General features: G+C 50.1%; 1 protein-coding gene across 2 annotated transcripts in view; it reads right to left on the bottom strand.

Moving 5' to 3' along the window:
• Positions 1-1658: 1658 nt before the first annotated feature.
• The window catches only part of LOC117592626 (bromodomain-containing protein 3), a 35616-nt gene continuing 11565 nt past the window's right edge, over positions 1659-25709 (bottom strand). The window contains exons 2-19 of one of the 2 annotated variants that reach the window (XM_034286562.1): positions 15751-15983; positions 15439-15684; positions 14651-15138; positions 13885-14585; positions 13719-13822; positions 13474-13532; positions 12448-13410; positions 12116-12388; positions 11648-12004; positions 11518-11583; positions 11401-11445; positions 11162-11203; positions 6708-11099; positions 5195-5745; positions 4433-4861; positions 3707-4355; positions 3505-3626; positions 1659-3438 (exon numbers count right to left, since the gene is read on the bottom strand). In XM_034286562.1, the coding sequence (XP_034142453.1) occupies positions 3282-3438; positions 3505-3626; positions 3707-4355; positions 4433-4861; positions 5195-5745; positions 6708-11099; positions 11162-11203; positions 11401-11445; positions 11518-11583; positions 11648-12004; positions 12116-12388; positions 12448-13410; positions 13474-13532; positions 13719-13822; positions 13885-14585; positions 14651-15138; positions 15439-15684; positions 15751-15901 (9795 nt within the window). In that variant the 5' untranslated portion in view covers positions 15902-15983 and the 3' untranslated portion in view covers positions 1659-3281. Of the gene's footprint in view, positions 3439-3504; positions 3627-3706; positions 4356-4432; positions 4862-5194; positions 5746-6707; positions 11100-11161; positions 11204-11400; positions 11446-11517; positions 11584-11647; positions 12005-12115; positions 12389-12447; positions 13411-13473; positions 13533-13718; positions 13823-13884; positions 14586-14650; positions 15139-15438; positions 15685-15750; positions 15984-25709 lie in introns of those variants that run through there. The other variant, XM_034286561.1, reaches the window with a different exon arrangement.

Raw genomic sequence — 25709 nt, 5'->3', positions numbered from 1 at the left:
GGGCTGTGCTGCACGAAATTCTTGTCGCCGCGAATAATTACATAAATCAGCGATTTTGAAAGCGTTTCGAGTTTCAAACTGTCAATGCTTCGGAACGTTGCAACGGGCCCGGGACTGTAGGGTAAACTCTGGAGAGGGTAAACAATTCGAATGATCTTTTGTGGTACGCAGTTCGTCGGTCTTCTTGGGTCCTACATTGCTGGGGCTGGGGGATTACGCGCTCCCAAAGAGCTTCTCAGATATTAACACCTTCGGTTACGGTTCCCACACACGAGACTCGATTTTGATGTTCTTTCCCCGAAACCATATCGCACCTACGTAAAAACAGGGATGCCAATCTGTCAGCAATTCAAAATTTACGCAACATAACAAAAGGGAGAGATTTATGGCGCAAAGATTTATTAGAACTTGGATTTATTTATGCACAATTAAATGATTTGAAGACTTGATTTGGTTGAGGGGATTGAGCCAGAAGAGGCCGAAACCCATCGTTAAGCGTTCAGTTTCTGCCTGACCGGATGAGAGATCTCCATCTCCGCCCGTTTGCGACAGTTGCGGTTGGGTTTTCGATGCGCTTTCAAAACCCCAAAGCCCCTGCTTTCGTTTTGATTATGGCCTGTCACATGGTGCACAGCCAACGGAGCATTGCATGGGCCAATTGCAGCAACGCTGCCAACGGTAAATGGTGAGGCCAATGGCCAAGCTCAAGCCCTGCGGTTTCAGGCTGGCTCTCAGTCTCAGTCATCTGTCGATCCAAGAGGAAAGATGAAGCGTGTCAGTCAGGCAGGCGGGCAGCTTGGCACGAGATGCAGATGCATCAGCCCAAAAATGAGTTAATTGCCATCCGATCGTTCCCTCAGGAACAACTCCATAAAAATGCGAAACACACACAGATAATTGTATTTTTTTGTATATGGTTTACTTTACTTTTATTTTGTTCTGTTTTGTTATTTTTTGCGTTTTATTTCCTTGTGCACGAAAGTCGAAAATGATGCCCCAGCATTATTTAATTTTTGTAAATTTTCTTTTCTTTTTGTTTACTTTAATGTTGCTTGTTGATTTCGTGTGCGCTTGTGTGTGTGTGTATGTGTGTGTGTGTGTGTGTGTGTGTGTTTGTTATGCTCTCACAATCGTACATACTTGGAGTTTGCTTAGTTATCGTTTAATATTTCCTTGTTTGTTAATGATTAATTACGTTCACATGTATGCATGGATAGGGATATATGTTTCATGTATAATTTTAAAATATATATATATATATATATATATTTGTATATGTATCACCATAAACACATAATTAAATACAAATCGGAATACAAATAGATATTGCCAGGGGCAAGCCTCCACGAGCCTCGCTTGGGGAACTGACACAACTGTTTGAATGCCAATAAAGAAATCCAGGTAGGCCTTCTGCATCTGGATTGGACTTTAATATAAATATGCATAATGTTTAGACTTATGTACATGCATTGGTTACGGTTCGCTTCGCTGTCTATTTACACAAGCAACTCATTGCAATGGCTGCCTGACTCCTGGCTCCTGTCTCCCCTGTCTCATTTCATAGCGAACTTTACACAAATCGATAAGGGCTATATTCATCTGTCTCTTGTATCCTTTAGGTAGTTATTGTTGAGGTTTACTGTCTGGTATGTCTGCTATGGGTTCGGTTTATTGTTAAAGCGGCAAAACTGTCTATCTTTTCACACCCCATAAACTCGTCATCGTATTTAATCCATTTAAAATATTTCGCTTTGTTCAATTTCATTCCATTATTGTGCTGCACTGCAAATGAGTTTGATTTATTCAAAAAATGTTTTGTAATTCGTGTAAATATGATTGAACTTTAGCTAACTTTTGTCTGTTGTGTTTTCTGTGTGTACATAATACTACATATACATATGCACATATGTAAAATGTACATTTAACATTCATAATTCACATAATGCAACCCCCAACAACGGCTGGGATATGACTATATGCTAGGCTCGTGCGGATCTTACATCATTTTTTGGGGGGTCATGGGACTATCTACAGCTAAAACTCGCATCTGATTCTACCCTTCTAGTTCTCGTTTTTCGCATCTGGAGTTGCATCAGCAAGGGGCCTCTCTCACTCCCTCCATTTGTTCATTCATTCATCGACTTGATTAATGTTTTACTTTTGTTTGGTATTTTGTATTTTGAATTTCAAATTTTCGTTTGCGATTTGCCAAAAGTTGCGATTAAAAATGCCAACTACATTGTGGAGAAATGTACACAGAGTAAATAATTTAATACGTTTAATTACATTTAATTGTAGGTCTGCCCATCGTTTCACATTTACAACTCGCTCGATCGATGGATGGTTCGAACGATCTCTGTGACGTTCGTGGAGAGACATCCCTTTGAGTATATTTGAGTCCGCTCTTGCGCCAGTTAATTGTTAATGCTAATATATATATATGTATTTATGTATGTATATGTTTAAATACAATTGTCGGAGTGGCTATAAGTACAGTAATACACGTTAAAACTTAAATGAGCGCTTCGTTGATGATGCTTTCAATTGTAAACACAAACAATTTCAATTACAATTAGCATTTAAATTAAGTGTTTAAAATTACAATTTAAATGATACTTTCTTTTCTTATTACGTGTTTAGAAATGTGTAAAACAAAGCCGAGACACAGAGCTTTGTGCACAAAATACTGTTGTTAAAATAATGTCGGATCGATTGATTGATTTTGGGATGGTGGGAAAGAGGAGGGAGGATTGATTGGGGACACAGTTTTTGTACGTTTCTTATTTTGTCAGAGTCGTCTGTGCTGTACTGTGGATGGCTTCTTAAACGTTTAACTATAGTTAGGAGCTGCTCGATTATGTTGGCTAATAGTTATGGTTTATACTGCTTCACTGCTGGCACGCTGCTGGGTGCGCGCTGTTCCTGTTGGCTACATGAGAGGACCTCTTGCAAAGGCCTCGTCGAACAATGTAGGACGTGGGGCTCACGTGGGTTATACATAGAATATTTAATATCTACTCGTACTATATATAAATATATATATTAATGCTTTTTTGTGTGTGTGTGTGCTTCTGCTTGTAGACTACGACTAAACCCGAATCGCTATCCCCTCTATCTATATACAATTGTATTCCTTCTGCTGCTTCTACTCTTCTCTACGCGTAATGCTAATCTCTTGTCCGAAACTGTGCTGCTTCAGCGGTTGGTTCCACCGCTGCTATCACTACTTCTATGGGATCCGGTGTAGAGCTGCCGCTGGCAAGCTGAAGCTGTGGATACGATCAGGAGTGCTTCTCGGTCAACTCTGTCCAGCGAGACTCGAAGAACTTGCGCATGCCATGCCCCGCCTTGCCCACGGGCGAGTCATCCTCATTGAACATTTCACAATTGTCAAAGATCTGCCGCACATCCACGCAAAAGTCCTCACGTCCCTTGTAGCTATATAGACCAGGAGAAACCAAATGATATTAATACGGAGTCAAGTGATCGGCGGCTATACTCTACCTCAAATCATGAAGTTTCTTCTTAATGGTGGAGAGGTCCATGGGCGATTTGATTATCTTGCGATATGTGGGAAACTGTTTGGTGTTCACGGGCAACAGAAACGGCCACGAATCCTCGTGAAGCTGCAAAGAACAGAACCCAAAATAGATACAGAATTAGTTACGAAAAATGGGGGGGAATCAGTCCAGTGTGAATTTCTCACCTCCATTTCGGCCAGGAGGGTCTTGCAGACGGCCAACTCCTTCATGAGCTTCTTGGTCGCATGCTTCTCCTTCTTCTCCTGCTTTAGCTTCTCCTTGGCCTCCTGTATGGCGTGTATGTTGATGGGCGGCGGTGACATTTGCGTTACTCCCGAGCCCACACTCACTGCGGGTGGTGTGGGTGTGCAGGCACGCGGCGAAGGCATGGTCATCGGCTGCTGATGTTGCTGCTGCGGCGGCGACTGGCAAATGGCGTTTAGCGCTGTCGGCGAAGCCTGCATAAGCAGCGGTGTTGTCGCTGTGGGCACAGGCGGATGCAGCGGCCCTGGTGGTGGTGGAGTTGGCGCTGGTGTCGGCGTCGGTGTTCGTGTGGGTGTCACAGCACGCGGCGACATGGCCACGTTGCCAAACTGCATCGGTGCATGGGGAAGTACGGGCAGAACTGTGGCTCCTGCGGGACTTACCAGACCAGCGGCAAAGGCGCTGGGTGGCGGATAGACCGGGAAGCCGGTCGCAACAATAGCCACATCCTCGGGCAGTGGCACGGCACCGTTGTTGTTGTTGCCTAGATGCGCCTGGAAGCGGCTGCTGTCGATGGAGTTTGTGTGGTGCTGATCTTCGAACGTGGCCGAGGCAACCGAATGCGCCGGACTATAAGAAACAGATGGAACAAAGGAGAGCATTAGTTTCTGGTGTGATTTCTGGGCTGCTTCTCATTGAGAACTCACCTCAAAGGCGGCGGCAGTGATGTCATTGACTCATCGTGTGACGAATTCAGCGACTGTTGCAGCTGCTGCGAGTCCCCACCGCCCATTTGGGGCAAATGCTCCATGCTGGCGGCACCGCCTGGCCCAGGCAGCGGCTTCTCGTTGCGCCGCTTGGCCGCCGTGCTGGCATCGCGATCGCGACGCGACTTGCTGCTGCTGCTGCTGCTGCCGCCACTGCGCTTCTTGGGCGGCGGTGCACGTGCAATGCAGCCGTGGCAGTACCACTTGCCGCGCGGCACCTTCAGCAGCGGTGGGATGTAGCAGTCGGCGTGATAGGCTCGCGGACACAGATCGCAGTAGATCATCTTGCCCACCGGCGAAGGACGATGGCCGCCGCAAACGATGCATTTGCGCTCATTGGTGGCTTTGTTGACGCACTCGTAGCAGTACCTGGAAGGAGGGAGCAGATGGAGAGGGTGAGGATTACTCGGGGAATCCTTTTAACTGCAGAAAGAAGGTGTAGGAGGAGCAGGAGGAGCAACAGTGCCACACAACAACCGTGTCTGAGGGGTTAACGATCAACGATCACACAAACGTTCAACAAATAACGCCACAAGAAGGACACGAAGGACATCCATGGATGATTTTTTATGTGTGTGTGTGTGTGCGCGTGTGTGTTTGGGTGAAGTGTGTTGATGGAAATTTAGTTGGGTATGGGTATGGACACGGAAATGGACATGGGGGCATAGTGGAAGTGATCGCAGATCGAGGAGTTGTACTCACCAGTCGCCATCGGGTATGTTGTCCATTTTGGGCTTGAAGCAATACGTGTGGTAGCCCTTGTCGCAGCCATCGCACAGGAGCAGCTTGTCCTCGTTCTCGCCCGAGGTGCAGAATTGGCAATTCTGGAAGGAATTCGAATATTTGCTAGAGTTTGTGGTTGTGGCCGAGCGTCGACGTTTGCGTTTTGTTGTTGTTGTTGTTGTTGTTGTTGTTTTTGTCGGGTTTGGGAGGGTTGCCGAGTCATTGTCCGTGTGGGAGTCGTCGTCGTCGTCGTCGCTGGGGGATTGTGTATTGGCGTCTTGTCCGTTTTGGGCTGCCTTGGCCAGGGCTTTTAGATTGATTTTAATGCTCAGTGGCTGCTGTTGTGGTTCCTTTTGCTTTTGTTGCTTTGGGGGTGTCGGTGGTGGTGGCAGTGCTTCCTTTTTATTCGCTTTCTGTGGCGTAGATTGTTTCTTCTTCTTGCTCTTCTTCTGCTGCTTCTTGTAGTTTGTGTTGGGTGTTGGTTGCATCTTGGCGCTGCTCTTCTTGCTCGACTTGCTTCTTGTTGCATACTTTTGTGCGCAACCAAATGAGTTTCATGTTCGTTGGGGTGGCCGTTGCAGTTGGTTGTGGTTCAAGTTGGTTGTGGTTCAAGTTGGTTGTGGTTCAAGTTGGTTGTGGTTGTGGTTGTGGTTGCGGTTCGAGTCAGTCCAGGGATGGGGAAATATTTATTTGTTCGGTAGAATTTTTTGTTTTGTTTTTAACAACAGTGTAAACGGGGAGTACGGGGGAAAAATGGTAATACGGATAGGCAGTAAACGGTAAACGTTAACGGAGCAACAAAAGCATTCATGTATGTAATGTATGTGAGCGTGTGTGTGTGTGTATATGCATTTGATGCAGTGTATGTTTATGTGTTGTGTGTTAAAGCGTTAGATTTTGGCATGTATGATAAATGTATGTATTTTTTTCCAATTGTTTATAGAACACCCATGTGAAGAACACCACAAACAACAAACAAGTCAAACATTCAGCGAGAGAGCAAGAGAGTTTGTTAAGAAAGAAAGAAAGAAAAAAATATATAAATATATAATTAGAAGAGGAAACAAACAAATTAAATTTCGAATTAATTTTCATCAATTTTTGTCAGGCATTTCCTCCTGCCCTATCGGCAGGGAGGGGGTGTGTGATAGGAGGGGGTATGTGTGTTTTGGAAGTGGATGCAGAAGTGGAATGCAAAGAAATGCAAACAAAAAGTTAACAATTATTCTACGATGCAACAAAACTAATGAAAAACGAGAGCTCTCGTCGTCTCTCACTCGTCGGTTTGGCTTTTGGTTAGTGGCATGTGTAAGTGTATGGGTAAGTGTGCATGTAGCGAGTATGCAAGCAAAAACATGAAGGCAGAGCACTGAATGGGAGGGGGTTAGGATCTTCAATCAAGTGTTCTCACAGAAGAGGAAATCGATGGTGCAGGAGAGGTGGTGGTGGTGCCAGGGGTTATTGGATTGTTGTACATTTCTTTTACTCTTACCGCTTTCATGATGCTCTTGTCCCACGCCACACAGGACTCCAGCACGTAGAGGGCCATGGCCAGCTGTGCTGTGGTGTGGGACCGAGCGACTGCATCTCGCCATTGTACCAATCCCTTGGGTATATTCTCCACCTTCTCGTCCCTGTCGCTGTCGCAGTTGCTTGCGGGCGAGACATTGCCCGAGACGGGCTCCACGCTGCCGGATTCACCCGGACAGCCAGAAGCGTTGCCGGAGCTGGGCGCTGCAGCCGCTGCGGCAGCTGCCAGGGCCATGGTGCGCTCGTTGAAGGACGAGGGATTGAGGCTGTTTCCTCCCGGCTGCTGCTGCTGTTGCTGCTGCTGTTGTTGCTGCTGCTGAACCAGCTGTTGCTGCTGCTGCTGCTGCTGCTGCATCTGGAGTAGATAGGCCGCTGCGGATGCTGAGTTCTGGGTCTGTGTGGAGGTGTGCTGGTTCTGGGCAATCACGGCCAGGTGGGCGTCACCCGTCTGGGAGCCGAGCGGCGGCTTGAGGTAGCGCCGCTCAATGTTGGCCTCCAGATCGATTATCCGCTCACGGATCATGGGAATGATGCTGATAAAGTCCTCCTCGCTGACCTCCTCCGGCTCCGGCAGGCTCAGCTCGCTCTCGACGCGATTGGGCACCTGCCAGTTCTTCAACTGCATGGAGGCGCTGGCCACCTTGTCCTCCAGCGACTCCAACTGTTCGAGCAGCGCCAATTCCACGCGCTTGGCCACCTTGGGGTTCCAGTCGTGTGGCCCATCCGGCAGCAGGTACTCCACCATGTGGGCTTCCAGCGGCTGCAGCTGATAGTTGACGCCCAGTGGCTGCTCGAGGGTGAGGAAGCGCGTCAGGTTCTCCTGCAGTTCGCGCTCCCGCAGCCCTGACGGATTCAGCGTCTTCAGAAACTGGCGCAGCTTCTGCTCGTCGTCGAGCTGCCACCAGCCGTAGCGCTGGCGACGCGGCACATAGACGCCGTGCACCTTGTCGGGGAAGCCGGAGAGCTTCACCTGCTCGAGGAGCCGGTGCTCGTCGGGCGTCATGGACAGGGGCAAGGGTATGTCGATGGGTATGTACGTTTGGACACTGCTCAGCGACATGTTGGCAATGTTGTGGTAGTAGGCCTGTGACAGTGCCTCATCCAGACGCAGCTCAATCTTCGGCTTTAGCTCTGGGGCATCTGTTGCGTCCTCCACGGCCCCTCCTCCCCCTCCCGTGTCCGGGGGGACATCAGTGCGCAATCGAAAAAACTTGTCCTTGCCGGCTTGCTCCTTCTCCGCATCCGCATCCGCCTCGGCATCTGCCTCCGCATCAGCATCTGTTTCGGCATCCGCATCTGGGTCTGCATCTGCTTCAGCATCTGCATCGGCATCGGCATCCACGTCCATGTGTCCATCGCTGTCTGCATCCGGCTTCAACTTGATCTCCTGCTCCTCATCATCGTTCGTCACGAGGGGGCGATGAGGAGACTCCAGACCGTTTTTTGGCACTGTGCACTTGAACTTAATCTTGGCCTCATACTCCTCCAGCTTGGCCTGCATCTGCCGCTCGTCCAGGCCGCTCAGCGAGAAGATGCACTCCTGCGCCAGCTTACTCGGATCCACCTTGCACTCCTCCATGGGTATGGAATAGTACTGCACATTGTTGATCAGATCCCACGGATGGCCCTGCAGCTGCAGCTGTGCATAGCAGTTCTGATTCGCATAGCCCCACTGCAGTTCCTGGGCAACCGAACCGCCCTCATCCGCGGGCAGTTCGCTGATCAGCGGCACCTCGCGCTGCACAATCGAGAACCATTTGGGCGTGTCATCTCCGCTGGTGGTGGACACAATGATGCAATCGTCGGCTGTCTCCTTCTTCAGATCCTCCATTTTGATGGCCGAAGATGTGATGAGATTCTGGCCATATGCCTGTGCCATGCCCAATCCCATGCCTCCCACTCCCTCCAACTTATCACAGTTGCTGCTGCTGTCGTTGCCAATGCTGTTGTTGTTGCCGTTGTTGTTGTTGATGCTGTTGTTGTTGAGTGTGGGAATCATGTGGCCAGGCATCGAGGGTATCTTGATCTCAGCCTCAAAGTCCGTTTTGGTGGATATCATCGTGGTGGGCGGACCCATTAGCTCCATTTCCGACTTGACCTTAATTTCGGGTCTGGCTGGCTCGATCTTGGGCAGAGTTGGCACTGCACCCGCATCGTTCTCGTCCTCATCGTCATCATCGCCCAGATCCACAATCTCCGGTTCGATTTTGTTCACTTCGGTGACCTCATCATCTTCGTCCTCCTCCGCCCCATCCTCTGCATCCTCCTGCTGTGGCTTCCGTTCTGGCTCATGCTCCTCAGCCGGTGCTGCTGTGGCTGCAGCTGCATCCACCTCTGTGTGGATTTCATCCACCTCCATGGGCTGCACTGCCGCCGGCTCCGTCTCCGTCGCTGTTGCCGTCTCCTGCACTGCTGTCTCAGTCTCTGGCTCTGCCTCCTGGTCTCTGGATACATCATCAATCTGATTCTGCTTCTGCTTCTGCTGCAGCTGCTTCTCGTCCATGTTCTCCAGTGCCTCGTGATAGTCACAGATGTCGTTCTGGGCCGATTCCAAAGCCTCGATGAAGATGCCACCGGCCTTGGGCAGCTTCCAGTAGCGTCGCCAGAAACGATCCTGACCAAAGCAGGCGGCACGCAGCTGATTGGTGCTCTTCTCCAGCGCCTCCTTGCAGTTGAGGGAAGCGCGCACGATCTTGTCCAGCTTCTTTTGCAGCTCATCGGCACTCAGGCGATTGTCCTCGTCCTCCTCCACATTGGTGATCTCCGAGTCCAGGTCGGAGAGATCGTCCTCAATGATGCTCACATCGTTGTGGCCATCCTCGTTGAGGGAGTTGCGGGCGCCGCTCTTTTTGGCCTGCATCAGGGCGCTCATGTTGCCGCCTTCCGTCGCGCCAGCCACCCCCGCAATCGTTATGGGCGTACTCGAACCATTCTGCTGATAGGTGGGTGTCGGTGTCTGCGTCTGTGTCGGTGTGGGTGTGGCAAAGTCCTTGCCGGGCGTAAGACAATCCACAGATGAGATGCAACTCTTGGCGGGACTCACCAGCGAGGAGGAGTCAACGCCCATGTGTAGTGCAGCGGCTGTGGCGGTGGCGGCGGCGGTGGCATCCTCCCGAATGCTGGCCGAACAATCCACACCATCCACGTCCATGGGCTGTGCCAGTTCCTTGCCATCCTCCTGCTCCTTGCCGGCTTCCCCGTTGTTTGTATCGACAGCAGGTTGTCCTCCTCCTTCCTCGCTGTCTGCTGTCTTGGGCGTGTCGCCACCCTCTGCTGCTGCCGCTGCCTGCATGGCCTCCGCTGCCGCCTCCGCTTCGGCCTGCTTTGCCTGTGCCTGGGCCAGCCGCTCTGCGTCCAGCTTCTGCTGTGCCATGAGCGCATGCATGGCAGCCTCCCTTTCCGCCTGCGCCTTCTCGTACGCCTCGATGCGTGCCTTGCGCATGTGCAGCGCCTTGTACTTGCGCACCTTCATGTCCGTCATGTACTTCTCCTTGCGCATCTGGGCGCAGGTCTCCAGGCTGCCGTCAATCTGCCGCAGCACCGCCTTGTTCATCAGCAGATCGTTGCACAGGTGGGCCAACATCTGGGCCTTGCGCGTCGGATTCAGCGCCACAAAGGGACGATCCTTGAGGGCGTACGACAGCTTCCAGGTGTCGTTCTCGTGCAGCAGCTTGTAGTACTCCTGATTCTTGGCCGAATGGGTGGTGGTGTCAGAGTCCACCTGATGGTGGTCGGGCACCCGTCGCTCCCGCTCTCTGTCCACTGTGATGCCGTGCATTTGTCGCACCTCGCCGGTGGCCGTGGCGTACAGATAGATGCGCAGAATCTCCGACACATTCGAGTTGGTGATGTCCGCGTTGCGAAGCGACTGGCCCAGCAGCGTTGTGTGGCGTCCGGGATTGGGCACACCGGGATCTTCGATGGCACACACCAGCAGGTGCGTCATCACCGACAGCAGCTCCTCCTCGGCATCCGCATTGCTGTCACTGATGAGGGCATCGTGGAGATTCTGCAGCGATGGCAGCGACTCCATGTCGAAGCCCAAAGTCTCGCCAAAGTTGTGCAAGAACTCAAAGACCATCAGCAGATCGGCCATCGCCTGGCCCGGCAATCGATTGCCGGCAATACGCTCCAGCTCCGGCACCGCCATCTCCTGCAGCATTTCCGAGTCCTCGTTGGGGCGACGTATTAGCTGCAGTATCTCCGCGTCACGCTTCCGCTCGGCCATACGACGTTCGCGCAATATCAGGCGATCCAGCACCAGTTGGTGTTTCTTCTTCTCCCGCTCCTCAAACTTGCGACGCACCTCCAGCATTCGTATGAGGTTCATGTGCTGCCGTCGACGTTCGCGTTCCTATTTAGAGAAGAAGAAAAGTTTATTGGCTGGCGAAACGTTTGATGCCAGGATGCTCTTACCATTTCAGCAGCCAGCAGCAGTTCCTTTTGCTTTTGCAGTTCCTGCGAGGCATGGAGAAAATACATAAATTAATACAAGTTTTCAAGAAAGGCAGCTGCAAAAGGAGGAGTCAGAAGGTAGGCAAAAAATGTTTGAACAAAAACGAAGCACAAAGTGATGGAACTCCCACGGGGGAGAGGGGAGGAAAAGGACGTAAAGGAGGTACCAAAAAGTACGAAAAAGGGAGTGCATTTTGTACCTGTTCCTTTGCTAAAATCGCTTCCTGACGACGCTTCTCCTTCTCCTAGTGCAAAAAAAAAGTATTTGGAAAATTATAGAAAATGTGCCTGTGGCTGGGGCCTGCTGTGGCACTGACCTGTTGCTTCTTGAGCAGCTCCTCCTGCTTGAGACGATCGAGCTCCTCCTGCCGCTTCTTGCGCTCCTATAAAAAAGGAGTTTGGATTATTGCATGCCAGTGAGATCGATGGCCACACCCAGATGCTCACCTCGATGGCCTGCTGATTCTTCATCTCCTTCTCCTTGCGCTGCTGCTCGAGCTTAGCGTTCTTCTCCTGGCGCGCCTTCTCCTTGTTGCGCGCCAGCTCTTCCTTCTGCAGCTTCTTGGCATCGCGCATCGCCTGCTGCTGCTTGGCAATCTCGATACGCTGCTCCACATTGAGGGTCTGGCGTGTGAACACCTTTAGATCCTCCAGCCGCTTGGCCACATCCTCGTCCGTCATGCGTATGTACTCGCCATCGTTGGCGTACGGCGGCGGTGCTGGCTGCAGAAACGAGCCCACAATGGCACGCGCGGAGAAGCTAAAGTTCTCACGCGTCAGATTCGATGGCTGCTGCTCCAGGATCTGTCAAAGAAAAGGATTAGTAATGGGCTCCCAGAAGATATAGGCATGGGGTCGAGTGGCTGTTGATTTGTGTTCCAAAAAAGAGAGAAAAAGTTTGCCCTACAAACTCACAGCAAAAACCTGTCCAATGGTCTTCAGGGGCGCCACACTGCCCGGTGCATAGTAGGTGACCTCGCCACGGATCTGTCCCAGCTTGGTGAGACCCCGGATGACGGTGTCCCGCTTCCAGCCCATATCCAGGGGCACTCGCAGCTCCGACACATTGTGTATGTTGGCATCCTCGCTCTCCGACTCCGACAGACCGCTCTCGGCGGCCATGCTCTCCGAGTCCGTTGATGTTTCCATGTGCGCATTCGCCTCGCTCAATGCCAGGCGTATCTTTTCCTGCAAAAGAGAGACTGTTCAAGGCTGTTCTGATCCTTCCTTCAAGTGTTGTTACTCACAATATCTGCTCCTTGCTGCAGCAACTGTTGGGTGGCCAGCATCGGTTTGAGGCCCACTGCCCGCGACTGGGCCAGCAGGGAGGCCACCGTATTCTTTTTGGGCTTGGACACGCCACGTCCTAGATTGCGCGGACGCCCCTCCTTGTACGAGGAGGAACCACCGCCACCTCCGCCACCCGAGGTATTTCCTCCAGTCGAGCCACTGCCGCCGAGTTGTGGTGCCGGCGATGTATCGCCACTGCCCGAAATGGAGCCACCCGGCATGCCACCGCCGCTGCTGCCTCCGAGCGCTGCCGTTATGGAACTGAGACTCTGCAGGCTGTTGGCGCCGTTGCCGCCCTGGGCAGCCGCCTGATACTCACTGGCCATGTTGGCCAGCGCCGAGCTGGAGGAAGTGGACGCTGCCGCTGTGGCGCTGCTGCTGCTCTTGTCCGAGGGCTTCATGGACAGATTAAGCGGCGCATCGAAATCATCGATGGTGATGGGATTCGAGGCAGAGCCTACGGCCCCAGTGGCCGTAGAGGCAGCGGCGGGCTGCGAACTCGACTTCAAACTGAGATTAACGCCACCCGAGCCGGTGGGCGCATGATCGCTGGTCAGATCGTGCACCTCCTTGCCCTTGCTGGACAGATTGTAGGCACCGTTCGAGGTGATGGTTGGCGGCAGCTTGATCACCTCCACCCGATCGCTGGATGAGCCCTGGCCATGGCCATGACCGTGGCCGCCAGCCATCGAGGATGCGGAAGAGTTGGCATTGCTGGTCACCGTCGAGGCGCTGGACTTGGTGACACTCAGCTGATCCAGCGGATTGGACATGCCCGTGAGGCCGGACAGACCGGCCATTGGCATGCCAGCGGCACCGAGCATGCCATGAAGTCCACCGGCTGCTGCCACTGCAGCTGCTGCCGCCTGCTGTTGCTGCTGCTGGTGATGTTGTTGCTGCTGTTGCTGTTGCTGCTGCTGCTGCTGCTGTTGCTGGTGGTGATGCTGCTGTTGCTGTTGCTGTTGTTGCTGATGCTGCTGGGCGGCTGCTGCCATTGCCGCGTACTCCATTTCGAGTCTAGCCCGTTTAGCGGGACTGAGACCTGGAAATGCAAGCAGAGAGGAGAGTGCATTTGTGGTGCTATCGAGCTCTTTTTGCTGTTGCTGTTGGAGTTGTTGTTGGAGTAGGTGTTGTTCTGCTTGGTGTTGTTGTTGTTTCTGTTGTTGTTGTTGTGTGGTTTGTTGATCTGTTTCTGAAATGGTCTTCTTGCGACCCCGTGATGTAGTACCAGGTATTTTGGGGCCCACAATCGATGACGTATACTTGATAATCTCGGTATCCGGTGGCAGGCGAACGCCCAGCAATGAAGGATGCTCGCTGCTGCCACTGCCGCTGTCCCAACAACAAAGAAGAGAATTAACATAGTTTCAGGGTAAAGTTAATCCCAGACTCACCTCATCATTCCCGCTGCTGCACTCATGTAATCCTTTGCACCATTTCCCCCCTTGCCACCCGATGATCCACCCGTTGAACTGATGCCCGACTGTTGCTGCTGCTGCTGCTGCTGGGAGGAATTGTGATGCTGCGACGACGACGACGACGATGATGTGACTGTGGCACTGGGCACCACACCCGTGCTGGCCGCAAATGCATTCATTGCCGCCTGCATGCTCTGCTGTGGCGTCATGCCCAGGGCCCCGAATTGCGACAACGAGTTGAGGGCATTCAGCGAGGGATTGTTCTTGTCGCGATCCTTGCCGGACCCCGAAGACGACGATGAGCCGCCGCCCATGCCATGCGGCGACATGAGCGGATTGGAACTGCCCAGGCTGGGGTGCATGCCACCCAGCGATGCATTGCTGGAGCTGACATTCGTCGACGACGCCTTGCTGCCGGACATGAGGCCACCGTTGCCACCGCCACCCATGCCCAGGCCGGACAGTCCGTGGCCGTGCATTGAGGAGGAACTGCCGCCAGACTTCTTGCTCGACGAGCCGCTGCCCGAGCCGCCGCCCGATCCTGAGGCGGCAGCTGCCACAGCCTGCATGGCCATCAGCTCCTTGTGCAGGGTCACAGGATCGTAGGCGGAGCTCGGATTGCTCGCCATGCTGTTGCTCGTCATCGTCGAGGGCTTACCATACGCACTGGCCGTGCTCTGCAAGTGGAGGTTTACAGGCAACATGGAGGATGTGTCTCACAGATGTTCAAGATAAATCTTACCTTGTATCCTCCGTGACCGCCTCCGCTGCTGGTGGAAATCGAGCCGCTGCCCGTGCTCACAGCCACCGATCCTGGCACTCCGAATCCGTGCATGCTGGCGAGGGCTGCTGCTGGATTGTTGGCCGCAGCTGCTGCAGCCGCTGCCGCCGCCGCATTCAGGCTGTTGGCCAGGCTCTGCTGCTGCTGCTGCTGTTGCTGCTGCGCCGCTCGCTTCTCCTTGCGCGACTTGTTGGACTTGCTGCCCGAGGAGCTGGATGAGCCGCCGCCACCGCCATTGCCGCCACCGACAGCTGATCCGCTGCCTGCACCCGAACCCATTACGCTGCCATTGCCACCGCCACCATTGCCTCCTGCTCCTGTGGCGCCCATTCCCATGGCTGCCGGCCCGAAGGCTGCCGCCAGGTCTGGATGCGGGAATGGTGAGAGGCCGGACGCCTGCAGGCGACTGAAATAGTCCTGTGCTGCCAGCTGTGCCATCGACCACCAGCCTGCAATGAAAAAGATTTTTGGAATTAGCAATCGAATGTGATTCAGGGCAGCGTGTGGCAGATATTTATATTCATTGTGCCTAATCCTAGCCGCCTGCCGCACTGGCCATGACATGGAGCACAGTGCAGATTTGCAGAATTACGGAGGATTAGACATATAATTTGCTCTAGGAGGATTTCCTTCAAATGCCTCGCTCGGTGGGACGAGAGAATTTGCTGTTTGCCTCCATGCAGAACTCAGGGAGCTGCTTGTGGCTGGGTGACCACCAAAATACGGATGCATGCCGACATTTTACTCACTTGCTGGATGCAGACCTGCCAAACTGGCGGCCTGCGAGGCAGCCACTGCCATGGTGTTCTGGTGATGATGGGCTCCTGCTGCTGCCGCCGCTGCAGCGGCCATCGAGTAGCGATCGTTGGCAGAGCCGCCACTTGTTTGCGGTAGAAGGCCCAAGCCAGCTGCGGCGGCTGCATTGAATTGTGAGTTGAACAGCGGATTGGAGGCAGCTGCAGCCGCAGCTCCAGTGGGATCCCGGCCCCAGTAAGCTGTCAGTGCAGAGAGGATTGGATTAAGAACAGGTAAAAGGTTAAAGAATGTATTTAAAGACTCACCAAATAGCGAGGCGGCATCTAGGAGTCCGGTGGGATCGTGTGGATTACCGGCTCCGGCTCCCCCACCCGCGTTGGAGCCCCCGCCGCCCTTGCCATGATTGTTTGAGTTTTTGCCGTCGTTGCCGCTGCCATCGCCGGCATTTTTGTTCATGTTCAAAATCCAATGGTATTAAAATTTGTATTCCCTTTGCTTATGGGCTCTGTTGTTATTGTGCGCTACATGCGGTTCGATTCTGCAAATAATTAATAATTAATAATTAATCTATTTATGTAGTTCATTAAAAAGTGCTTTTATAAACATAATTTCCCCTCCCATCCACCCACCACACCACATCATTCAATGATTTTGTTACTTCTTTGCTACTCTACAATTTGTGTTGGCAATGCCGTGCGCTTGGACGAACCACGAGCACAAAGTGGAAACGGCAGAAACATGAAAAGCAAAACAAAACTTAAAAAAAACTACACGCCACACACACTCGCACCCACGACACACACAGATGTAGAAGCGCACGCAAACTGAGGCAAACGGAAGCAAAAGCCGCGACATGTTGTTGTAATTGTATGCGGGAGAGAGAGAGCCAACGTTATAGCAAAGAGAGCGCGCCAGAGCTGCTCACCACTACACCTGCATTTCAGCAGCAGAGCGGCGAATTGGTGGTAGTGCCGCAAACAAAACTACAAGGCGAATTCAAATTTACGCACAAAATTTTATGTATTTACAAATATTGTAATGATAAATGAAAAACGGCTGAAAACGTTTAACTTTTCATATCATAAGACACACGTCACAACTCACACAAATACATATGAATCGACTGTGCACACACGATGCATACACAAAGCGAAGAGAAAAATAAAGTATGTAGAAGTTTGCACTTTTTAATCGACGGCTTATGTTACTGTTGCACTTTACACTTTCATTCATTAAATTTTCGGAGATACAGGTTTTTATGTTCTCCCTTTCTCCCGTCTTCGCATTTTACGGTTATACACAAGCGCCGACTGCTCCGTTTTCTGAACACAGACATTTGACTGTCTGCCGCAGACTTTTGTATTTTCTGCTTACTTCACAAGAATCCGCTGGATGCGGCATTAAGTAGTTTTTGTTTACATTCTTCGGCATTGCATTTCGTTGATAAAAAGAAATGTATAATTTACTAAATATATTTACAAGAAGCCGACAGCAACGCGACGCGACCCCGTCTGTGTCTGTGTTGGATTTTTCGCGGCGAGAGTGTGAACGTCAGGCGAAACGAAACATGAGAGAGATCAAGAGCGAGTCAGAGCGCGAGAGCGTGAGGCAGCGCGGCGGCAGCACACAGATGAATGCTTCTGGACACCGCACAGTGGTTGATAATTTCCCTTTTTTTTTTTGCATCGAAAATGTCTTTGGTTTTTTGTTGTATTTGTGAATTAATCATTATAATGAGGCGACGTTTAGTCAGGCAGAGCAATAAAGGTGGGGCCGGGCCACTATGTCTGTCTCACTGTATCGTCTGTCTGTCGTTTAGTTGGGAGGAGGGTCGTTAATAACCGTTATTGCGCATTGTTTTTTGTTGGTGTTTTTGTCACGCATCGACTAGCGACAGATGTGCTCTCTTATCATGCAGCCGGCAGAAGTCTGCTGGCGGAGAAGGGGGAACGAGTCGGATTTCGCACAATGGCTAAATGGTTAAATGCTGGCCCTTCTTCGTTTGATTCTCGCTCGCAACCGCACAGTGACCGCAGAGTGGGTGGGGGAGGGGAGTGAAGCAGATACTGTGCTCGGTCAGCTCCCGCACAGCACACGGTATCCATTTAGCACTGCCGACGCAGCGTCAACGAAGGCTCGCAAAGAATGAAGGTGTGCGAGCAGCAGCGCATATTTTTTTTTTCTAGATATGTTCGCGTGTTTGTATGTATTCTGCTCATACCAAATGACTCGATACCCACCACTCCCGACTTCCATCCCCCCTTCATCCTATCATGCTTCGGCAGTCGTTTCAATATTTGTGAGTGACAGCGTACAAATGTGATATTCTGCTTATTGTACGCTGTCCGTCGCTGGCGTCATAGCCGTACAATACATACCATGCCCCCTACCGAACCGCTGCCATGACTCTTTAGCAAAGCTCACATCTCACCCTATCCCTCCACCCCTCCTGAACGGTGGTGTTGGCAGTCCATTGTTATTGCTTTTCTTGTTTGCTCTTGATTATCTTTTCTCTCTCTAACTCAATTGGCAGTCTGTCTTTCTGTCGTGTGTTTGCGTGTGTGCTTGTGTGTCGGATCTGCTTGGCTGTATGTATGTTTGAATTTGTGTTATATCTTGGTGATACCCCGCCGCCGCCACTGCCAGCCGTTGCCAACATTCCTTTTCATGTTATACACACAACAAATGACGCCGCGCCACCGCCGACTGTTTTGTTCGGTATATTCCGTTTGATTTGCTCTATTCAAGATTATTCGTGTTCTGCTGTGCTACATCGGTCAATAAGCTAATCAATTGCCCGACAATGGGTGGTTAACCTCCTCTACTACCCATCGAAACCGACAAGTCCAATTATATTCATTCATTATTGATTCCCTTCCCGCATCGAAAACAACTCTATATAAATTCTCCCTCTCTCTCTTCCTCTGCTCTGGGTCAAGTGCACTCAGAACAGATGCGCTGCTGCTACGAAGGCGAATTTAAGTTCTTCTTCTTCCAAAAGCCGCGTTTCGATTCCAATTTCCTTGATCTCTCTCTCTCGCGCTCTCATCTTCGACTCTTACTGCACACAAACACAAACACACACACATGCAGTTATTCTTTTGCCTGGAATTCTTGTGGATTTAGATTTAGGTATGGCCATGATTTCCCATTCCTTCTTTTCGTTCTTCTTGTCGTTGTTGTTGCTGTTGCCATCCATGCGTTTCGCTTCATGTGTCTGTGGCAGTTGCTGCTGTTGCTTTTGATTGTTGGCGGCCTTAACGCGTCCGCCGTTTTTCAGTTCACTCTTTTTGCCTCTGTCCATTATTCACGTTGACTCTTCTTGTTTTGTTCGGCGCAAGCACGCAAGAGAGGAAAGTTTCTTCGCTTACTTCTTTTTCTAGCGACGGACGGGACGAGGTTATTGACTCAACCGCGCAGAGAGCACATGCAGAGCAGACAAGTTACAGTGCTTACAGTCTGCGTCATCCGTCTGACGGCTCGATCTCTGTCTCTCTCTCTCCCTCCACGTTCCTTCCCCGCTGTCTTTTTCGTCTGCAATTTAAGTGCAGCAACAAGTACGGCAGGCTAGCTCATTCTTTAATCAATCACTTTATTTTCTCTGGCAAAATTTCCTTTAAACTGGCCGTCTGCCTTTGGCAAGAAACCCTCTGACTTTTCAACATCTCAGTAATTGAATTAAAGCCTTTATGGCTTTTAACCTAAAGGAATTTCTCAATTATTCGTTTAATCACATCTCAAGTGAAGAATTTTAACACCTTCTACTTGAATAAATGTGAATATGCGTAGGCGATTGCATTTTCATTTTCAAATAATTCAAAATAATACATAATTCGGACGCAGGTGTGAAGGGAATTCCGGGCAAGGAAACGATATTACTCACTCAAACAGCAACGGTAAAGGCAATTTCCTTGCTCATAACACCTACCAAAAACTGTCTGTGTGTATTTCCATAAGGTATCTCTCATGCCTGCTCTCTTTGTGTCTACTAATACATATATGTATGAAGCCTAATCAAATTGGTTAATACAACTGTTTATTCGTGCGGGTCTCAGCGGGACAGGTAAATAAATTCACTCCAAACTAAAGGAAATGAACGAAAATGCAATCGAAACAAAGAGACGGCATATCGGAACACGCTGTGGGATCGAGATGGCAGGTTGTTCTTTTTTCTTCCTGTTTCGCCTTCTTGTTGCTGTACAACATTATCTTGAAGGAAAGCACTAACCAGCGAGAGAGAGAGAGCGCGAGAGACAGGAGGGTAACGGAGGGGGGTTGTGGACGACTCTGCTTGGGTCTCGTCTCTTGCCACGGCCGTCGTGTGCGCAATCCACAAAAAAAGGGACACACATAAAATGTAAACTCTGAACCGAAACAGGGCGTGTGTAAGCGTCCTCGCCTGAAGGGAGTTTAGAGGGGAGCACTATAACTCCCGAGTCACTCCATCGTCCACCCGCCACCCGGCACTGCCCACCGCCAACGCCGCCGCCACTCCGCTTCAGGGCATTCCATGGATTGTCGCGCAGTTTGCGCCAAACCGAACAGGAAACGAGCGTGCAAGGACACACACAGCAGCGTGGGAGTGTGGGCCAAACAGAGCAGAGGGAAAACGTGCGGCGAGTGGCAGTAAAACGAATCCACTAACGAATGAGCAGGAGAAGAAGGAGAAGCCGACACAGGAGAAGAAGAAGAGAAACAGCAAAACTAAAATTGAAAATGGCAACGAAAGGGGAAAGGAAAGGCAAACCACCACCAACAACAACAATAACAACAGCAGCAGCAAGAACGAGGACTAGTACACGATACCTCCTGCCCCCCCTGGCGTTGACGATGCCGATGCCGATGCCAGCGCCGACAGCGACGCCAACGCTAAGGACAGTGACAGAGCGCAGGCAGCGCCCCAGAGCAGCAGCAGAGTGAGTAATACCGACAACAACAACAACAACTGAAAGAGGAGCGACAAACAAATGAATTTATGCACCAGCAACAACTACAACAACAACGAGCAATGCATTTGCTTTTGTAGCTGGTATTTATGTAACGGTGTTGCTGTAGTTTCTGCATTTCATTCCAGCCCGCCCTCTCGGACGCCCTGGCTGATGTGACTGCAGGAGGCAAAGGCAAAGGCTCAATGTGGAACGAGAGCGCGCACGACCCATAAATTAGAGTGAGAGAACGAGTACGCAAGCAGCAGAAGCAGCAGGCATAAGGGAGCGAGCTGGAGGAGGATTGAGAGAGCGCACAGCACACAACTAACAAATGCAGCAGCAGCAGCATCGCCTGCGGGGGAGTGTGGGGTGTGGTGTGTGGGGTGGAGAAACCAACAACATTGACGTATTTGCCATTTGCAACCCAGAGCGCAACCTGTCCATATCCCAGTCGCAGTCGCAGTCGCAGTCCCAGTCCCCCAACCCCACTCGGCACTCGACACTCGCAGTGCAGTCGACGGCGGTTCTGGAATCTCTCCAGGCAGCGCAGTTCAAGGAGAAGGAGAATGGAGTGGTGAGTGCAGCCATAGCAGCAGCAGCAGCAGTGCCAAAGCAAAGCAGAGCAAGTAGAATACAAATACAAATACAGAGTATAATGGGAAAGGACGAGGAGGAGCAGAAGCTGAACTTAACTCATCCTCTCTCCCTGTGGGCGACTCTCTCTCTCTCTCTATTTCGCTCTGACTGTGTGGAGTGTGGGTGGATTTTGTGGCTGGATGCATGGAATTCAATGCCCAAACCAGGCAATCCCCCCTCTGGCTATGGCCATTGTTGGAAGTTACAACAAACATCACGTTGATAACGTCATGCAATTTCCAGTAGGGTTTAGTCGACCAGTAGATGACCATAATTCCCACCTGGCCCCAAAGGCAGCTAGCTAATGGAAGGTGCCACGCTTAGAGGGAGTCCAAATACAAAGGACAAAGCCTCATTTAGGCAACATCTTGATAATGTCTAGACACTATTGGGGAAATGAATAGCAGCATAGTTCTGTGTTCATCTGTCCCCTCCCCTCTCTGACAGCGAGTGTTGCACAACTGTATTTGAGATTAGGACAAAAAGCTTTTTAATGCCATTGCGTTGCAGTGATTTCATTAGACAGCAAATAATATTAAAAACTTTGTCTGCACGTAATCTAATATGATCTCTCCCTCTCTCACACCACCTCACACATCCGACACAGCACATAACAGAGAAACAGACACCCACACACACACACACACACATGCTCTGCCGCCACCCCACCACGCACACGCTGCCATTTAATTAATGCTTCAATCAGATTATCCCAACAAACGGTAAAACGGCGGCCGAGGGAAGGATAGCGGTTTCACTCTCATAGGGAGAGGGGAGGAATGGCAGCAGAGTGTGCGAGAGAAAGCGTCCTGCGGATGTGGTAGCCCGATTTAGTGTTTAAAATCTCTGTTTAAAAATTTTACGAAACTATAGAATTTGTATTCAATGAAGAGCTCCCACGGTCGTTTAAACGTTGAATATTTTATTTGATTTGCAGTTAAATTTAATCTCCTTTAAATGTTTTTTACGATTGACCTCAAATGTCCTTTCATCTTGATATCTCCCACTCATTCCCCTTAAACTCTGGCACATTTAATCCGCTCCAATGGCAGAATAAAATAAAATGTAGGATTTAAGACCATCTCACGAGAAAACTCACCTCAGCTTTAATATTCTCCGCCGTTGAGTTACTTTCTCATTATTATTGTTGCTCTCTTTAATGATTTTTCTCTATTTCAATTTCATTATTATTCGTTAATTAACAATTGACTTTTGCCGCTCTTTATTATCACTATTTTGTTGGGTATAATTTTATTATTCTTTCTGTTGTATTTCTTGTGAATTTATTTCATTTTTCGAATTCAGTTTTCGGCCTTTTGGCCCGGTTAACGCACACACACACACACACACACAGATACACAGCACAGACACCGTTGATGGCGTATGTTTATGTTCAGTTCTGATGGGGGAAGGAAATGAATTTTTAAATGATTATTGAAATTTATGGGTCGGTTCGAAATTTCACTCTCCCACTTGTTCTCTTTCGCCAGAACAGAAAAAAAATCACATCGCCAGTTGACGAAGAAGCTGAGGGAACGCAATGCAAAATTATAATTTTTCGTTTCTTTTATCTCTTTAAATTTAAACTCTTTCCGAACGTACATATTATTCGTTTTGTCCGTCCCTCTCCTATCAGCTACACACACATATATGATTTGAGAGACAACAAAACTCTACAAGCCGTAGCTTTATCCGTTTTTTTTGCCCTTTTGTCTATGTTTTTTCTGCTTTTCGCTACAATTTCTGTATAGACAGCAACAACAATCTGCCTATGGGAAAGAGACAGGCAGGCTGAGCGAGAGAGAGGATATATGAGTCATGTACAGAAACAATGGCGGCATTTTGGTCAGCTTCTCTTCGGCGACACTGTTCGACGTCAACGTCAGCGTCGAAAGCGACAGAGACGAGACGAGACGTGGAAGCCAGTCATTTAGCACTTCTCCAGCGCTGACCGAAGAGGGACTCGGGGAAGAGGAGAGATGGGGTGGGTGTCGTGAGGGCGATGAGTAGGGGTTGCAAAGCGAGCCAAAGTCTCAAGCAAGAAAGCTAATAAACAGCAAAAAAAAGAAAACAAAAAAAGAAACAAAACAACAGCCCAATACGAAATGGTTCGCATTTTTCAATTGAATCAGCTGCAGCTGGCAGAGGGAGATAGAGAGAGAACGAGAGTGACAGGCCGAGAGAGCGAGGGTTGTACAGGCAGAATAAGCAGTGGGCAAAAGCAGTTCGGCCAAGAGGCCAAGAAAACAATTGACAGTCAGGCAAGGCGATGCGTGGGCTGCAATAGGGGGAGGTATTGCGGACAGACGGCTGAATAGGAAGAAAGAAGGGCACTCTGTCAATGGAATGTGCTAAGAAGCAAGAGGTACGAAGGGAGCGGCTTCGTCTGTGATACGCTTCAATAAATTCCAACAACAACGAGACTCTCTTTCAATTCAAGTGGCAAGCAGTGCTCATGCCATGCTCCCACTCACTCTCCCTCTGCATGTGCTTTTGAAAGTAATCAATCAGATGGCATATCAACCTAACTGCGAATTACCATTCCACCATACACAAGTCCTCTTGTTTCTGCTTAAGGGTTGCAGAGCAACTGACCCTACATGGAGCGGAGGTTTGTAATTCAATTAATACTCGTATATCTGGGCTTTCATCTGGTTTGCTGGCTATTTCCCCCTTTTTCTCTAATGATGTCACAGTTTTCTCGTTAACTTTGACACACCACATACACATGCATACACATGTATGCATGTTCCCACCACCCTCATTCCTTTTCCCTTTGCAAAGATATCGTCTGAATGAAAACTGGAAATCTGCTTTAATTGCCCGCACCCTACTTTCCATTCAAGTGGATCAAATGGCAAAGCAGTTTCGCGCTGTCCACTTTGACTTGTGTGTGCACAGGAGAGTGGATGTGATAGCGTGGCGGTTGCGAGAGAGCAACAAGCGCGCACAAAAAGTGCAGTTGAAGTAAAGCGAGTCATTAAAAGCAGATGCATTTCTCAAAGGGAATTCATCAAAAAAAGTGTGGGGAAGCGACCATATGTGTGTATGTGTAGAAGAGGGTGCCCTGTCCATGCCGTCGCATGCAGAGAAAGAGGAAAGGAAAAAGGAAGAGCAGCAGGCAGGAAGACCAAACAAAGCAAATGACTAAAATTAAACAAGAAAACAGATTCATCATGGAATGCCTCCTCAAAAATTCGGATTGAAGGGATGATGCTGATGAGGATAACGATGACGATGCTGCTGCTGCGTTGAACCAAGGGCTGCGGGGCAAGGTAAACCTATGGAAACACCAACGAATTGTAGACACATACACACAGCACATATGGGTGAGGCGAGGTGAGGAAAGGAGAAGCCGGGGACGGGACCGCAATAAAAACCAACGAAATAAATTAAATAATATGAAAAGAAACATGCGGCAGAGACACGAACCGAACCTCTCGCGCACCGTACACCGACCGTACGTATTCGTACACACAGAAACAAACCGAAAATGGACTGGCCGGCCAGAGTAGAGTATTGGAGCAGGGGGGAAGAGGCAGAGGGGGAGCTGCGGCATAGCAATCAACAAAGGAAAAGCGAGGGGAGCGAGGCGAAAGCCGCCACCAGACCAGCCGACGGGCGCACACAACTTGACAGATGGACCGTGCGGAACGGTGGGGAAAACGGGCGACGGTTGGTTTGGCAGCTTGTTGGGCGAAATGTTTCGGGGGAGTGAGTGTGAGTGCGATGGTTATGGGATGTGAAGGGGGACGGGGCGTCGGCAAAAATCCAACTAAATATCGAAATCACAAATCCGCAAACAGAGCTGCTGCTGCTGCGCTACAATAAACGAGAAACAACAAAATTGTATTTTAGAAACGAGTGGAAATGGGAATGGGCGAAGCGAGTGAGTGAGAGAGTGGATGGCGTGGAGTGGAGTGGAATGGCCGAGAGCAGTTCAACCGACAAAGCAAGAGACAGAGGGATGGACGGGGGGACAGGCGGCGGCAGAAGCAAAGACCGAGAGATAGTGATAGAAGCAGAGAAGAGACAGAGGCCATGACAGAGCAGAGCAGAGCCAAAGCGCAGTGGGAAATGCAACTATTACAACAATTGGCCGAAAGAGAGGGAGTGAGAGCGAGACAGCAAAGCGAGCATTCGTATGGGAAACAGTATTTAAGCCCCAGAGGCATACATTCAACGCTAATGGGTTAAGAAACGATTGACAGGCGAATCAAGAGAGATATAGAGAGATGTCTGCCTGTACATATCATCATCGTATCGGGCAGCCGCGCTCTGCCCACGCAACCAGGCATTCAGCAGTTCCCAGACATTGTCGATCATCATCTGCCTTATCTTAATCATCATCGCAGAAGCAGCATACAAAAACAAAAAAAAAACTGAAAAGAGTACCAGTTGTATGTGCCGAAGAAGTTATACCCTAATTGATAAATTGATTATAAAGTTTCAGCCAGATGAGACCGTGAAAAAAAACCTAGAGACTGGCCGCTGTTATTGTAACCTTTATTGGTTATAAAAACGTTTTCCATCTCTGCGTTTCATACATCTGATCAAAATCATAATTCCCTACCCTGCGAGGGTAAAGTATTGAAAGAAGAACAAGAACAAAGTAACAGCCAACGAAATGTTAGCGACTGCGATTGCGACAGCGACGCTGGCAGCGCTACGGGTCGTGTCATGCACACAATTTGATATAC

This window comes from Drosophila guanche, unplaced genomic scaffold, assembly GCF_900245975.1.
Source record: "Drosophila guanche unplaced genomic scaffold, DGUA_6, whole genome shotgun sequence".
In the NCBI taxonomy this organism is placed as follows: domain Eukaryota; kingdom Metazoa; phylum Arthropoda; class Insecta; order Diptera; family Drosophilidae; genus Drosophila; species Drosophila guanche.
The sequence above is the reverse complement of the archived record's forward strand: the minus strand, read 5'-3'. Positions and strand labels throughout refer to the sequence as shown.